At 50.1% G+C, this 16,444-nt stretch overlaps 1 protein-coding gene across 2 annotated transcripts in view; it reads right to left on the reverse strand.

Annotated features, from left to right (window-relative positions):
* Positions 1-11,280, reverse strand: part of ACOX1 (acyl-CoA oxidase 1) — a 17,969-nt gene extending 6,689 nt beyond the window's left edge. Inside the window, exons 1-5 of one of the 2 annotated variants that reach the window (XM_045299342.1) lie at positions 11,055-11,280; positions 3,411-3,518; positions 1,441-1,560; positions 1,167-1,282; positions 616-785 (exon numbers count right to left, since the gene is read on the reverse strand). In XM_045299342.1, coding sequence (XP_045155277.1) covers positions 616-785; positions 1,167-1,282; positions 1,441-1,560; positions 3,411-3,518; positions 11,055-11,265 — 725 coding nt within the window. In that variant the 5' untranslated portion in view covers positions 11,266-11,280. Of the gene's footprint in view, positions 1-615; positions 786-1,166; positions 1,283-1,440; positions 1,561-3,410; positions 3,519-5,471; positions 6,900-11,054 lie in introns of those variants that run through there. The other variant, XM_045299341.1, reaches the window with a different exon arrangement.
* Between the last annotated feature and the right edge of the window lie 5,164 nt (positions 11,281-16,444).

Genomic DNA, 16,444 nt, shown 5'->3' on the forward strand with positions numbered 1-16,444 from the left:
TCTTATTTAGACAGACCTGCAGGACAGAATAGTCTTGCTATGAAATTCCTCCTCTCTCTTATGTCCTGAGTGGCTAAGGAAAACAGACCCACACAGCATCAGTGATGCCACAGGAGGAAGGACACACCACAGAGAGCTAACACCGGGTGGCTCAGTAGACAGCGTGTGACCACACTTTGGAAGAAGACCGGACTCGCAGCATTTAACCTTGTGATGTGTCCGACGGAGCATCGGGGTTTACTCTGATCAAGCGCTTTCTCCCTTCTTGGAGAGTACACAAGTGACCAGTGTCTGGCCCAAGTGAAAGGCAGCACCCGGGACAAGCCATGCCACTGCCACCACCACAGCCAATCCGCAGCTGTTAGCAGTGGCTACCACTTTCAAACTGCCTGGAGCGTCCTGAACATCGTGTTTCCGGAGCTCGAGGGACACCACTTCCGTTCTTCTCAGGGTTCAGAGGTGGTGGTGCTTAGTCTCATCTTCCCACGTCGACACCGAGAAACCTCGCTCGCGGCAGCAGGCCCAGCACACTCGCCAGCGCCACCCCTCGTTCTCTATGCCACCCTGGGAAGGGGGACCCTGGAGGGGAGACAAGGCCAGCCCAGGCACACTTACCCCGGTGTGATCTCCGACTGGTGGCGCACGGCGCTGTACCGGATGGCGATGGTGCATGCCTTAGACAGAGCACGTGCGGCCTCGCCCACAAGGAAGGACCTAACGAACACCATGGTCCCGTAGGTCAGCTTGTTACTCACGGGCTTCACGTAGGTGCCGTCCGGCTTCACCTGTAACAACATGGGGTGGGTGCTTCCTCTGCCAAGGCCAAGGGAGACGCGGGTTCGCAAGGGTGTCCCTCAGGATAGTGGCAGCAGCACTGGGGAACCCCCGTGGGACCACAAAATTGGGTTCCCACTCTGACCTGTTTCAGACACCCTAGGGGCTATGTTTAGTGGCCCTCCGGGTGACTGATTCTAAGCAGCCCAAGTTTGAGAACCACGGGTAACCAAGCCCCACTCTGCTCTTCCCATCTGCCAACCACTTCTGGCCTCACTGCTGCAGGAAGAGAACCACCTCCGAGACCAGGCCTTCTAGGCCAGGAGTGGTTTACCACCAGTCCCTGAAATCCCCGTGTTTGCCACCTGGGCTCCCAGCTGCTGTAGCTCTACCTGGGCATACTTCATCAGCATGTTCTCTCTGGGGATCCGGTAGTTGTCCATCTTCAGGTAGCCATTGTCCATCTCATCATAGCCAAATTTGGGGCCAATGTCTCCAACAGTGATACCTAGATACAGAAGAAAGTCACAGGTCTTTCGGCTCTGGAATGCCCAGCTCCTGACCCTGACTCGGCACTCCGGCAGCCCCACCGCTTCCACTGTGCAGTACACTTGGTGCGGAGGGGCGCGATCAGCCAGCATTTCCTCAGCTTCGGCTGAGTCGTACCTGGCAGAGGCTTGTGGGTCCCCATCTCACGGAGGGGGACAATGAAGGCATGCAGCCCATAGCATTTCCCCTTCGTGAAGAGCTGGGCCAGAACGATGGCATGATTTGAAGTCTTCCCAACTGAAACATCAAAGAGGACAAGGGAGAGCCGTGAGCAGAGGGAAGTCTGAAGGGATACCCTGGCCATCAGTACCAGGTGAAGCACCTGCTCCCCCAAGAGTCCCCTCTCAGAACCCACAGGGGCAGCTCCACCCTGGCCTCCTTGCTATGAGGGAGAATTGACTCCGCGGCAGTGAGTCTGGTTTATTTTGGTTTTGGACATCAGTGAAGAGTCCCCGGAGAGCCTGTCCGATGCCAGCTTTCAGAAAGCCATGTTCTGACCACCTAGCTTTCAGAAACTTCCCCGACACCCACAGGGATTCAAATGACTGGCAAAGCAAGCAGACAGCCTGACTTCCTCTTTGACAGGTCTTGCCCATTTACACACAGAAATGTTAGGAGGACGATGAGAGTGCTCATTTACATAGCATCTTCTTTCTTCCATAAGGCAGCATTGTCCCAATAGCAGCTGTAGCCACAGGCAGCTATGGCAATTTAAATGATCCATAATGAAATCAAAGACTCCGTGGCTACCACATCAAACAGCAGAATCGGAAGATTTCCACCACTGCAGAAAGGTCTGTGAGACGGGGCGAGATTACGAAGGGTTTGTGGGTGACGAGTTGGGCTGTTAACTACTGGGTTAGCAGTTCAAACCCACCAGCTACTCCACAGGAGGAAGGCAGCTTTCTGGTCCCATAAAGACTGACATCCTGGGAAACGCACAGGGCAGCTCCACCCTGTCCTTGTTAGGAGTGAGAGCCGCTGACTCAATGGCAGTGAACTTGGTTCTTTTGGTTTGCCTTTTTGAAATCCAGAAATAGTTTTTTTTTTGGCGTCCTGGTTTTCATTTTGACTTAAAAAAATTTTATGTCACATCTTAAAACACTAAATGTAAGCAGCAAAAATCTTTCAGGCACTGGCTTTATCTGAAATAAATGTTTGTGGCAGTTACATAATCTTCTGTTGACAGGACATTATGTAACTGCCACAATATTCCAAGACAGTAAGAGTGGAAGAAGATATTTAAATACGAGCTTAAGTAAAACAGCAATGCTATAAAATGACAGACGCCTTGACTAAAGAAAAGTACCAAAATGGGGAGCTACTATTTTCCGACACGGCCTATCCCCCCTCGGGGCAGTGGTTCCAGCCCTCTTCCCTGAAGAATTCTGCCCTCGTCTACGAACACCACATCAAAAACAGCTTTAACATCCTTGGCAGACTCAAATCTTGTTCCTTTTTATTTATTATTATTATTGTTTCTTTTCAAATGCTTGAGTCTGGGGAATGAAGGGGCAAGATGGGGCTGCAGGTGTACGGGTCAGGCTTCCTAACGACAGCCTCACAGGCAGCCCTGGCTGTCAGGAATGAGCAGGTGCATTGTCCTAACAGGAATATCCCTTGGGGCAGCTTTCCGTGTCTTCTCCTCCCCAGTGCCGTTCTCAATTTTCTTAAAACGCCTTCACTTTAAGGGCTCATGATCGTCCTCTGTCCTTCAGGACAAGCCACCAAGATTCCCGCTGCTCAGACTTCCAAAAGACAGACTTCACTGTGACAGTCGGAGCAGACCTCTGTGCTTGGAGTGGAGCTGGCCTGGAGGATTCCCTTGACGGAAATGGAGCACTGAGGAGTGTGTAGACGTGTGTGAGCAAGCAGATGACAATGGTGAGGCAGTGTTCTGTTACGCTGTCAGAACCAACTCACTGGCATCATAGAAACATACCAGAATGTTGAGATGAAAAACTTAGTGACTCCAAAGGCCAGAGTCGAGCCGCACGCTGGGGTTTCTGAGACCCATAGGGACCCTATGGGACAGAGTCCACTGCTCCACTTCCTAACGGCCACTAAATGTTGGGAAATTCACTTACGTCCACCAGGCCACCACTTAATGGAGGTCACAGTTGGGCTGTTGAGAATGAATTCCTGGGTTTCGGGATCGTACGTGGCTGTGGTTTCCAAGCCTCGAAGATGAGTCCCTAAGGAGATACGTTTCATGATTTTAGGTCAAGTACAAGGGGGAGCTGGTGCAAGGAGGTATTTCTTACTCAATCCTTTATGCTCAGGGACCTCAAAGGAAATATTCTAATGACAGTGAGGAGGCATGTGCGGAGACTAGGAAAGGTGGAGAACCAAGACAGGTAGGTGACTCCCTGCACTGACATCAGATAGCTGCCCAGTAAGTGCAAAAGGTCAAGGCTAAGCACACTGTTTCTGGACTTGCCTCAGGGCACTTTTGAGCAACAGACTGGTGACACTTAAAATCTGAAGGCAGCTTATAACCAGACTGTTCTATGAAAGTAGCACAGGAGCCCAACAGGAAGTTAACTGCCCTTTGAATGCCTTCTGTACATTGCAAATAGGCCACGTTTAAGTCATAAGAACTGTGTTTAAACACCGATTTCCCTTCAGGGGAGGGAGAGAGGGAGAGACTCCAATTGCTTCCAGGGTCATTGGAAATAGAAGCTTAAAAAGGTCTGACCACTTTGAGGCAAAGCACCTGCTACAGTAGCGTCGTTGCATCCCTAAGAGCCCAGCGTAGGTATATGCTCCCTGCTCCACAGTCCTCAGCTTTGTCCCAGAGGGCTCACCCAGGTGACCAGCAAGTCTCCCCCCAAATGCTGATGGGGGGATGGGACAGGGGCTTGTGCTGTAGATCCAAAAAATGAGTGGACAAAACCCTTGGAGAAGAGTTCTACAGGAACCTCCTAGGTGGCACTTCTACCCTCATGAGCTGAAGCACATAACTGAGAACGTTTACCCAGCTGCAGCTGACATGCCGGTCCTCACTACACGCTCCGACCCCGACCCACTGGGAAATGCCCACGCTGCAGCACAGATGCAAGCAGTTAGTTCTGTGAAGCCACAACTCTCAAGCGGGAACCCAAGAACCAGACACTTCCACCGAAACACAGGCGGGAGAGCATGACGCGAAATAGAGCAGATCCTGCGCTGCCACCAGACGCCAGGGCAGGAGACAAGGGTTGCCCACCGAGTATGGAGAACTCTCCAAAGCATACCGAAGGCCTGGAGGCCCACTAGCCGCCGAGAGGGAGACGCGGTTGTGCACAAACAAGGAAGCCCAGGCACATGAGGTGGTTTTTTGAGGCCTCAGGGCAGAAAGTGAAGCCAGGCGCAGAGGGGCAGGCGCAGGTCCTAGTTCAGGGCAGAGACCACCTCCCAAGTCCTCAGGAAGAAATGGGCTTAGAAAAAGCAGGCTTAGAATCAGAAGTCCAGCCCCACACCTGCACAAATGACTGCAGGGTCCAAAGTAGTTCCGCACACCCTGCCTCCCTTAAGCTGGCCAGAGCAGGTGCACACACAGCCCAGGTGCACTGCCTCCAGAACGTGCACGGCTCAGAGCGGCAGCAGCGAGGAGGTAAGTGGGTAGAAATGAAGAAACAGAAAGGAAGGGTTCGGACTCTGTTTTCTCACCAATTCTACACAACTGTCAAGACCACAACCAAGCCGGCTGCCATGGACTTGATCCTGACTCCTGGGGACCCTGGAGGGCGGAGCAGAACTGCCCCGTGGGGGTGCCTACGTCATCTTTACAGAAGCCGACTGCCACACCTGCTCTCGTGGAGGGGTTGGTGGTTTGAACCAGGTGAGCAGCCAAGCAGTGAACTACTGCACCTGCAGGGCTCCGCATGCCAAGTTCTTTTTGCTTGAACAGAAGCACTTGGAGCCTAAGGGCCGACTTGCAACCCCTGGTCTACACAGGGGCCAGCGGGGAGGAGTCTGTGATCACCCAGCCTTTCATGTCTACTGCTCGGGCTAACAGCTGTGCCAAGACTTGTGACCCATGGGGGCTCTGTGGGAGGGATCCAGGAAAAGGATGGGGTCTCTGAGATCCCTGCCCAGGCACCAGGGTCCATGCTAAGCTCACAGGGCCCCCGCCCAGCCCAGAAGGTAGACGGAACACACCATACCATGACCCATCTCTGTCTGGGCATAAGTGCCAATGATCTCCAAGTTCCAGGCAGGCATGAAGAAGCGCTCCTGCTGCTCTGCGGTTGCCTGGTGAAGCAAGGTGGGCAGGAACATGCCCAAGTGAAGATCCAGAGGCTCAGGCCGCCCACGGTGAACAAAACTTCCCAGGAACACCCAGGGTGACCATGTGAGAGAAGTCATCAGGTGTGAGAGAACCAGCATTGAGAACAGATACAGTGAGGGAAGGAGACAAAACAAAACCTCTGTGAGTACGAATTAGTGGTGCCGCGTGCAGCAGGGCTGGGAGCACTGCCCTTTCTGTATCACGGTCTACAGCTTGCCTTCTCCCTGGTTCTTAACGCCCACCAAGAGCATTTTCTGAGGGTTGGTACCAGTCTCTAAAATCGCTTTGGCGGGAACGGCTGCTGCTCCCCAGGCCTGAGTCGTTTGGCTGCGGAATTTCAGTTAGACAGTGACGGATGCCTGAGTGGAAGGACGTGTGAGTTCTAGGCCAAAATCTTTTCTGTTTTTTGTCCCCCAAAGGTGTAGCACAGCGCCCCGTGCAGGTCAAATACCACCCAGCCACAGTGTGATACAAAAATCGACAGTGCTCGTCACCCTAACTGAAATCTTTAAAAAGAGTTCTATCAAAGGTTATCATAATCACAACTTATAATCACAAGATGCATGCATAACAAGCTTCTCATCACCAATAAGGAATCTCTTGGTTTTGAGCCATTTTAAATACCCTTTCTGAAGAGGTCATCCTTTGCCATGGAAAGATATTGAGGTCTTGGAAATCCTTATCTCTGGAGCTTTCCCAAATTATGGACACTGTTTCAGTTCTAAATTAATCCACTTCTTATGTTCTTCTGATTCTTTTTAATCCCTTGGAAATAAGCCTGACCATCATGTCTGTTTTAAGATTTCTCAGCTGGCTCCATGTAAGGGCAGGTCAGGAGGTGCCCCGCTCAGGTCTAGACCGAGCAACTCCAGGTAGTCTCTGACTCACAGCACGGTCCCAACTGAAGATGCCGGATAAGCAGGTTCTGACAGAAGTTGAATCCACTTGTTTTGTTTTCATTATTATTGCCTTTTGTCACAAGTATCTTTATAAATTCAGTCTTTGATCATCTATGAATGAACATCTGAGAATGGTAACACAGCAAGTTACGTGCTACAGTATTGTTTCCAGGACCTATGAATGAGGAGGCAAACTGCACACACGCAAACAATCCACAGAGGATTGTTAGCTGGGCTTATCCTAACTCGAAGATGTTGTGAGTCAGGGAATATCGGTGTTTCCGCCAACCAGGTGGTGTGTGTAAGCTGGCCAATCACAGACACTTAGTATGCTTGCCTCACTAAGGTAAGGTGGGGAAAGGTCCCTTGTTCGGGTTAACCAACAAAACAAAGCGGAGCCCCTCTTTTCCGACACACCATGGGCTCCCGCTGAAGGTGGGCAACAACCGTGCAGCGACATCATCACTGTCGGTTGCTGCTGTTGTGACCCAGAGGGGCCGCAACCCACAGGCGGAGAACCTGCTCTGGAGAGCAATGGCTCCTGGGACTCAGATGAGCCCTGTTGAGAAGTGGCTGGGATTTAGGAAGGTCACATGGAAAAGGTGACCTGGTTGGCCAGTGTTTGTTTTACTCCCTTGCTTTCCACTTAAATCAAATGTCTGGTGTTAAAAGTTGGTTATGCATGATAAAGGCCATCTTTTATTCTAAAAGGATTGTGAAGATCACAAAGCACCAGGATTACACATGGTAAGACGCTAGGCAGTTCTTTTAAAATCGGAACACCAAAGGGTACAGCCGTCCCTCCTTCCACACGACATGGGTTTGGCATGGCTGGCGGCCATTACTGAGGAGAAAACTGATTAGGTGAATAAATGTCAGGGAGGAAGAAATAACAGTAGCACCTCGGCGGACAGTGTTGACTGTCCTAAGAAATCCACGGCAAGAACACAAAATCAACAATCGTAAATGGATATAGAAAAGCTGAGGTTGTGAGGGAGAAAAAAACAGCACTCTTATCCGCTAAGTTCAACCAGGTGGAAACCCCGAGGAAAGCGAGAAATTTTTTTTACGTGACGCAATAGTCAAAATTTGTGAAGTTATTTAGTTCAAGATGTTTTGAGTTCTATTTAAGCAAAATGTGTTAAAAGTAAAATAAATAAAAAGAAATTAAAACAAAAATGTGTAAGTATGTATTACAATGGGTTAAGAAAAAATAATAACTGGGAAGGAATACCCAATTCCTGAGTGAGGGCACTAAAATATTGTACAGATAGCAATTTCCAAGCATATATACGGGTTTTCTAGAACACCAATGGGAAATTCCTGCAGTCATTTTTCAAACTTGACAAATCGAGACGAGAACTTATCATCATTTGCTCTGCTGGTTTTACTCCCCGTCGAGGGGGGTTGAGGGGGGGGAGAAAGAGACTCGGAGTCCCCCAAATCCCAGCAACTAGAAACGTGTACCACAGCCCATGATCCAAGACACAGAGTAGCATCGTTCCTCCAGCAACTCCCGGGTGGGGGCGGCCTTGTCGCCGTGGGACACTGGTTTGGGAGAGTAAGAAGGCACGAAAAACCCAAACCACACTCAGTGCCACCAAGCTGATCGCGACTGCCCCCACAGGGCAGGTGGGATTGGCCCCTTGCGGCGGCTTCAGACAGTAACGCTTCAGGGAGTCGAAAGCCCAGTCTCTCTCCCCAGGCAAGCGTTGTAAAGGTACATACACATTTCAAACACAGGCCTCGTCTATCAGGTTCTACCATTTCCTACAAAGCCACAAAGTGTATAGTGTTGAGAAAAAAATGGAGTCAATGACACGACACACATTTCAGTTTCTAGAAACACATTCAAGCCAGTAGAAAAACACTTGGGACAATGGAGCAAGAGCCACGCGCAATCAGCACGGCCGTCGTCGTCCTCATCCCATAGGACGCACGAGTCGAAGCATTCAACAACAAGCAGACGGAGACCACGCAGAAGAAATCGGAAGAAAACACACATCCACTTCAGAGACCAGAGCGAGGCCTTGAATCCCTAAGGCCAAAGTTGTAACAAAACACGAAGCAACCAGGAAGTGTAGGCCAATATATAGACTGTATTTAACCAGCACTTGAAGGAGGGGAGCCCACATGATACCCAGGAGTGAAACACTGGCAAGTGCAAACAGAACGGACCCTTCACACAGAGAAGTATGCATGGAGACGGGGCACATGAAGGACGTGGCAAATGTCATTTACTGTATTAGAAGCTGGTTCTGTGTCAAAGCATGCAGCAAAAGCCACAGACTGAGCAATTCATTTCTGCAGATGCACTGGGGGTCACCCCAAGGTGGAATCGCTCAGAAGAACCTACTTCGTTAACAGAGGGGAAATCAGACCAGCTCCTCCGCCCAAGGAAAGGGAGCAACCTGGAAGGTGAGCACTGGGCGAGAGGGCGGAGGAGCGCACCAACTCCAGGTCAAAGTGAAGGTGCTGGGAAGATGATCCGCCTGGACCCAAGGCCACCGGCTCACTTTCCACACGGGCCCATTCACAAAGATAGGGTTTCTTCTTCTACAGTAACCGTGTGTGCAGGAGCCGCGTGTTCTTAATAATCTGAAATCATGATTTTTGAAAAGTCAAGAAGTGTGGCCTGGTCTCAAAATGGTCGTGCCTGTGAGGATTGGAGAGATGGCCTGTCTCGGGGCCTCAGCGATGTGTGACAGTGACAATAAACACTCAGAGACTGGGCACCCTCTCAGGGCACGTTTGGGACGTGTGGTCCTTTCATGTGCTGGCACAGGGGGACGTGCACTCAAAGGAAGGGAGAGAGAAGACGGGGTGACCAAGTTTCCTGCTGGTGAAGGGATTTTAAAGTCTTCAGGAACCTGGAAGGCGTGGGGCGGCGGTGAGGCCCTGGCGCTTCCCCACCACTAGTCAGAGCAGAAAGGGGCCCTGATTGGAAAGGGCAGCCTCACTGCTGGCCAATCACGGCAGAATCGCACATTTCCCAGTCTCAGACCCGGAACAACCAGGTCTTCATTCTAGAGAAGCTGCTCACCACCAACCCCCTTATTGGCGGGCACTGTGGATTCGGTGTAAAGCTAGTCACGGGATGCAGATGGACAAAGTGACAAAGTGAACCGGACCGGTCAAGCACTGGCCGACGAGCTTGAACAGCAGCTGGTGGGGAAGAAGACAACACTCGCGGCCTTGGCCTCCAGTAAAGGAGGAAAGGGCCGACGTGCAAACCCGCCCAGCACAGCACAAGCTCTTCACCCACCCTCGGCTCGGGTCGGCCAGGAGAGTTGGGGACTTTATCTCGCCCACTTGCCCTTCAAAATGCAAGGGAAGGATTTACATGGAGTTGTGCTTTATAACCGGAGGCAGTTGGAGCAGGCTACCCGTAGCCAACACGTGACAGACCCACCGAGCTTGGGCAATTTCCCATTGTACACCAACCTCGAATCATGTGACCTATGTCAGTCGAATGAATTTCCTGATGAGAAACGCCAATACAAAAAGAGTCCTCTATCAAAAAATGATTTCAAGTTTACAACACACACACACACCGACCCACTGAGCTCGGGCAATTTCCCATTGTACACCAACCTCGAATCATGTGACCTATGTCAGTCGAATGAATTTCCTGATGAGAAACGCCAATACAAAAAGAGTCCTCTATCAAAAAATGATTTCAAGTTTAAAACTCACTCACTCACTCTAAGACAGAGAGCAGTCAGTCCAGACAAGGGTCACCTTTCCACCCGAGCAACTCTGCCATCTCCCCTCCGGCCATCTGTCCAGGGTGGCTGTGCTGAGGCTCAAGTCTGTGCAGTGCAGCCGGGTCCTTGTCATGAGGCACAAGCTGAACACAGGTGATGCTTCCTTGCTGGTGTTTGCGTCTTGCCCCTCCCCACCTCCTTCTTTGACCTTCATGATACTAATCACAGCACCCCTGACACTCCTACCAGCTTATTTCGCATCAGGAGCAAAAGGAAAACTTAGTGCTAATGCTGAGTTTACAAGCATGTCTTGTTTCTTTTGGAGGTGATGGTGGTGGCTGTATAAACAGAGCGGGTGGAGTCAGAGGGAGAAAATCAAGGAGAATTTCCCAAACTGCTTTACAGCCTGGCCAGTGGGCAGAAACAAGAGGAAGCTGTTACTGCTAGCAGCCTCAGGGCCCTTTCACTCAGTGCTGGAGCAAGAGCCCTCAGGGATTCCCACATCCTCAGCAACGAGACACTCCAGTGCACGGCAAAGCTTGCCACACTCTGTGACCTGCCTACCCACACGGCTTGACCCTGCTGCTTAGAATTCAGGTGGAGCAGTGTTGCAACGGGAAGAAGCGAGCAGAAGAAACCATTCTGGTTGGAGGATCAGTCCTGAACCAGCTGTGGGCTCTGACCTGTGACAAAAGCCGCTCTGAATGGGATGTAAGGTGAAACAATTTACAGAGATCCCCGCCCCCGGCCAACCCCCCAGCAAGCATGGAGTCAGAGACAAATCCAGTGGCAGGCATGGTGGGTAAATGAAGTCCTGAAGTGGGTCCCCACTGGCCCTGAGGGTGGACTAACCGTGGCCCATCTCCGTCTGGGCGTAGGTGCCAATGATCTGCAGTTCTTGGGATGCTTGCAGCCATTTCTCCTGCTGAGCAGTGGTGCCCAGATTCAGTAAGGTGGGAATAAACATGGAGTAATTGAGGCCCACGGGTTCCACAAAATTGACCAATTGTAGTCTACAGGAGAGAAAACAAGAGATCTCAGCCTTGCGCTCACGCCCGCGCATGCGCGGCAGCTGCAGTCCTTCTGGTTAGGGACGGGACCTCTGCTACCAGGAGCTACAGAGCCTGGGCGTTCCCCCAGGCCCTTGCCCCATTCCCCAACCATCTCAGGGTCAAAATGCCCCTAACATTTCTACACTTTGTTCAGGAAGTCAATTCGATGACCCCTATCTTCACCTGAAACGCCCCCTTGTTGGTTACCGACTGTGCTGGTGTTATCTACTGGCGCCACGAGTGAGATTTCGTGAGAGCAGTTTTTGCTTTAGGGTTGGGTTTTGGAACATTTACAGCACCGCTAGCCAAGGCTCGCAGAGAAGAGCAGCTTTAAACGCTCCTTCCCCAGAGAACCTACAAGATGCCCAGGACGGCCCTGAGCCGTTCGACAGAGGCATCACCTCTCTCCAGGCTGCCGGGGTTCAAGGCAGACAAGGAGGCCACGTGCTTATCTCTAAGAGGGTCCCCGCAGGAGTCAAACTGAGGGAGCATCACGTCTCAGTGAAACTCAGACTGGAATTATCTTCTCCTCAAACAGAATCTGTGGAATCCAAGTAAAACGCACACGTGCGCTCATACACACGCACACACACACACACAAACCGTAATGCTTTGCCTATGCTGCACTTACAGGTCCTATAAACCCCACCGACTGCCTGCACCACCGTTGTGCAGTTTCCCACCCACAGGACTCACTGTATCGGGCCAATGCTGGCTCATGATGATCCCTGTGGCTTTCCCAGTCTTTCTCCTGATTCCAGCTCACAGCAACCCTATATAGGGTTTCTGAGGCTTTGTAAACCTTTACGGGTACAGCCAGCCTCATCTTTCTCCTGAGGACCAGTTGGTGGATTTGAATGGCCAACCCTGCAGTGAGCAAAGCCCAATGCGTACCCAACATGGCCACCAGCGCTTTGAGGGGTCTATTTTAATAATCCAACACAGCATGTGCCCAAATAGCTCGAGAGGGTACCAAAGAGTTCATGGAAAAATGCTGTAAATGTTCCAAAACCCAACTCTTTAAAAGTCCTCCTCGTCAGTTATCACCTCTAACTGAATCCCAAGAATAGACAAGTGGCAGTATCACCATCTTACCCTGCTCTGAACAAGGGAGGAAGAGCAGGCTGCCAGTCTACTTTTGGGGAGGTTTCAAGTTCGTTCTGACTCAGAGACCCCCACGTCAACACGAGGAGACACTGCCCCGCCCTGCACCACCCTCACGATGGCTGTGACATTTGAACACATCAATGCAGCCAGTGTGTCAGCCCAGCTTGTTGAAGGGCTTCCTTTTTCACACGCCCTCTACTCGTCCAGCCCTTTCCCAGGGCCTGGCCCCGCCTGACATGTCTAGAGTAGGTGAGTCTCCTGGGCCACGCTTCTAAGGAGCACTGACTGAGCGTCTTCCAAGACAGAGATGTCCACGCTTCTGGCAGCCCACGATACATTCCATACTCTTTACCAGGTATGCGCTTGGAGGTAGACCCTATTTCACTCACAGCAGTGAATGAACGTATGGATTCTACTAGGAGGAATGCTATCCGTGCCAAAATCACGTTGCGAAAGCCGCAAAAGTCCAAACAGCTCATTCGCATCGGTGAACGGTGTCTTCCGCTGCTGACGGCGTTCACGCAGAGGTTTAGCGTGGAGAATTACTTTTCAGGGATGCTGGGGCAGACTCACTCAAATAGCAAAGGACTAACCGGCCTTTTGGCCTGACATCCAAGTTCTAGGTGGCATGAATAAGTTAAGAACTCAGCTACTTATGACAAAATAATCATTTATAAATTATCAAGGGTTCATGAGGGAGGGGGGAGCGGGAAGGGAGGGGGGGGGATGAAGAGCTGATGCCAGGAGCTTAAGTGGAGCGCAAATGTTCTGAGAATGATGAGGACAATGAATGTACAAATGCGCTTCACGCAATGGATGTATGTATGGATTGTGTATGAGCCCCCAATAAAATGACTTATAAAAAACCTCGGCTACTAAGTGAGCGGTCGGTGACTAGAAGCCACTGAGCAGCAGCACTGTGGAAGCAAGGCCCGGAGCTCCGCTTCCACGAGGGCACAGCCTTGAGCACGGGGCGGGGGGCAGCGGTCCCACTGTGCGCACACGGGGCTGTGAGGACGCCCTCTCATGCGCGGTCCTCCTCTTTGTCCTGGAGCCTCCATTTTCCCAGGCACAGTGTCCTCTCCTGACGACATGGCTGACCTGTGTGAGACGAGCCTCACCAGCCTCCCTTCTCAGGAGCACAGGGCTGCACCTTTCCAAGGCAGACTTGCGCGTTCTTCGGGCTGCTCTCGCCACTGTCGATGTTCTTCACGAATGCATCAACTAGTCTGCAAGCTTCCCAAGTTTCGGTGCCACTTTTACATGCATAGGAGGCAACCAGAAACATGGCTTGGGTCGGGGTCCGCCTTGGCCCTCAAAGTGATCAATTCTTGCTCTGCTAACAATTTAATGAGATCTTGTACAGACATGCCTAATGCAAGACATGACTCGATTTCGTAACTGAAGGTGCCATGCACACTGATGGTGGATTCAAGCAAAACGAAATCGCTGACAATGTCAATCTCTTCTCTGTTTACGATGACGTTGTCTACTGGTGCAGGTGTGGACATTTTTAGCTTTACACTGAGTTGCAATCTATATTGAAGGCTGCAGACTGATTTTCATCAAGTGCTTCCAATTCTTATTTTCAGCAAGCAGGTGTGTCATCTGCCTATCCCAGGTGGTTAATAAGTCTTCTCTCAATCCTGATTGCCAACAGGCTAGAATCCTATGATGAAAGTAACCCAGTTCCCCAAGTGCTGGCCCACACTTTGCTGCAGTGTGAGCCCAGAACCTGAAGAGGTGGATTCCTGAAGACATCACTCTCAAAGGCTCCCCCAACCAATCGTGTCTTCCTAATCCAGCAAGTAGGTACACATTTCCCATTTCCTTCTTTAAGTTATAGAAGGGAAATGGATAGGAAACAATTTCTGAGGAAAAAAAAAAAAAGCAGAAATGCTAAAGACTAAAAAACGGTAGAAACAGAGGACACGTGCATTCTCCTAAGGGAACCGAGAAGGCCAAGTATCCAAAGGTTTAGAAAATCATGATGCTAACACAAACAAGAATCCAGTCTCAACGGACAAGGTGGGAGAAGGTGACACACACTGACAATGGACCAAAAAAATAAAAAGACAATGGACAAGTCTCTGTTCTTAACAGATGTTTTATGAGGCCGCTTGAAGACCAAGTCAAGAACAGAATCGGAAAGCTGGGTTTCATTCCTTCTGGAGATGCTTAAAGAGGAACGGGTTGTTGTTTGTTTGAAAAAGAAGAACATTTTAAGCCTCCAGATGAAGAACATAAGAATATACCACCTACACCACATCCCCCACCTCAGTAGCAACTGTAAAACACCTAAGAACGGTAAAAAGCCCAACTGATTCTAGTTAGGATTTTAAATTACTCTAAAGAACATTCCAGGATTTTTTCTTTTTTTCAGCTAAAAGACAAAATTCACAGGGCAAGAGATTAAGAAAGCCACATCGATAGTCCTGACAGAGGCCTCCTTTCTCAGGGGCTGAGGGAACCTGTTCTTTTACACTTGAGACTCTCAAGAGATGTCTTTATTTGTATTGGGCCAATTTCAAGGTAGACTCATAAATAAGTTGTTTGGTTTTGGTTTTTTCCATAAATAAGTTTTATTTTGTGATAGGAAAAACGGCTCTGAGATTAGTAAATGTTATCTTGGTCCTCCCTCCCTCTTGGGAGTACAGAAACCTTGCAGCACCCCAGGACTGACAGCGATTGGAATCAACTGGCAGCATTTTCTCTTCCTTAATAAAACCTGGGTGTGAGTTCCAAGCGATGGAGATCTTAGACTCCAAAGCACTCAGTAATTGCCAAGACGAATGTTCACTCCCCGTGGGTTCAGTCTTAGGGATGGCTACTGGAAGAGTGACAAAGAGTGGGTTCCAGTTTACCCATTAATATTTAATGACACGCAGGAAATCAGTGCTACATGAAACGTCCCAATGGGTGCCTATTGATCTTTACCCATAAAAAGAACTTTGTTCTATTACACGGTGACTTCACTGGGGGCCTGGCTACTCAGCGTCAACCACCACAGGTGATGAAACCCTATGGACTCTGAAACGTGTCCTTTAGAGGGCAAACAAAACCCAATTGCATTGGGGGGGGGGGCAAAATCCCACTGGTCTTAAAGTGTACAGAAGCCATCTCAGGGAATGGAGAGACGCCATCAGGGAGCTACCCTCCCTCACTCTGTGTGCTCACAGGCATTGGTAGTCCTGAGCTTTAAAAAGAATATTTGCAACTTGGTGGATACTGATAGGGACTCACTCCTCCCCCCACCAAAAAAAGGGGGGGGTGTGTCTTTTTATAATGAAAATGGAACTTTCTGAGAGTGGTCCTAAGAGCCAGGAAAAAAAGACTATTTGGACAGTAAGGACCAAGTCAAATCCTTTTCTAGCCAAATGGAACAGAGGCGGCAGTGTCAGCAAGAATGGTTGCTGCTTGAGAAAAACAGAACTTGGAAGACACATCACTTCTCCTAGTTCCTGAGCACAACCACTCGTATGACTGAATCTGTTCCTATTGATGAAAACACTGGAACCCTCTAAGAGGAAATGGAATAAATCCACTACGTGCTACAAGCCAAAAGAACCTTGACCTAAGGTTATGTAAAAACCGTGTGTTTAACTCAAATGACGGCCTGGCCATAGATTCTATTTTTAAGTAAAAAGGGATGTGTTCTATAAACCTTCACCCAATTCACAATTTAAGGAAAAAAGCCAAAGCACACCGTCTTCAGTCCCAGGCTAAAGTGTTTTCCTGGTTCCCCCTCAATAGGGACTAGAGGGCCCTTTAAACACTGCCAGCAGATTAAACAATGCGAAGTTCTTAGAATCCTTTATAGTCATCCACTCCCGTGCTCTCACCTACACCACCCCCACTTGCTTCCATTATTCTAAAATCAAGAGCTACACGATCAGGTGAAAATAGAATGGTTTTTGCTCCTGAGTGCGTAGCCGTTTGAATTTACTTAAAAAAAGAAAAGATCCTTCCACACCGGGCTTCTGACTTCAGCAGGCCCCCCTCCCCTCCTCCCTAGGAGCGGGGTCACTGTGCATTTGGACTCGCTCAACGCCCGGCCACTGGGCCCACAGGCAGCTAGCCCCC

This window comes from Echinops telfairi, unplaced genomic scaffold (genome assembly GCF_000313985.2).
Source record: "Echinops telfairi isolate 266 unplaced genomic scaffold, ASM31398v2 ScPeMD7_7458;HRSCAF=8496, whole genome shotgun sequence".
NCBI classification, from domain to species: Eukaryota; Metazoa; Chordata; class Mammalia; order Afrosoricida; family Tenrecidae; genus Echinops; species Echinops telfairi.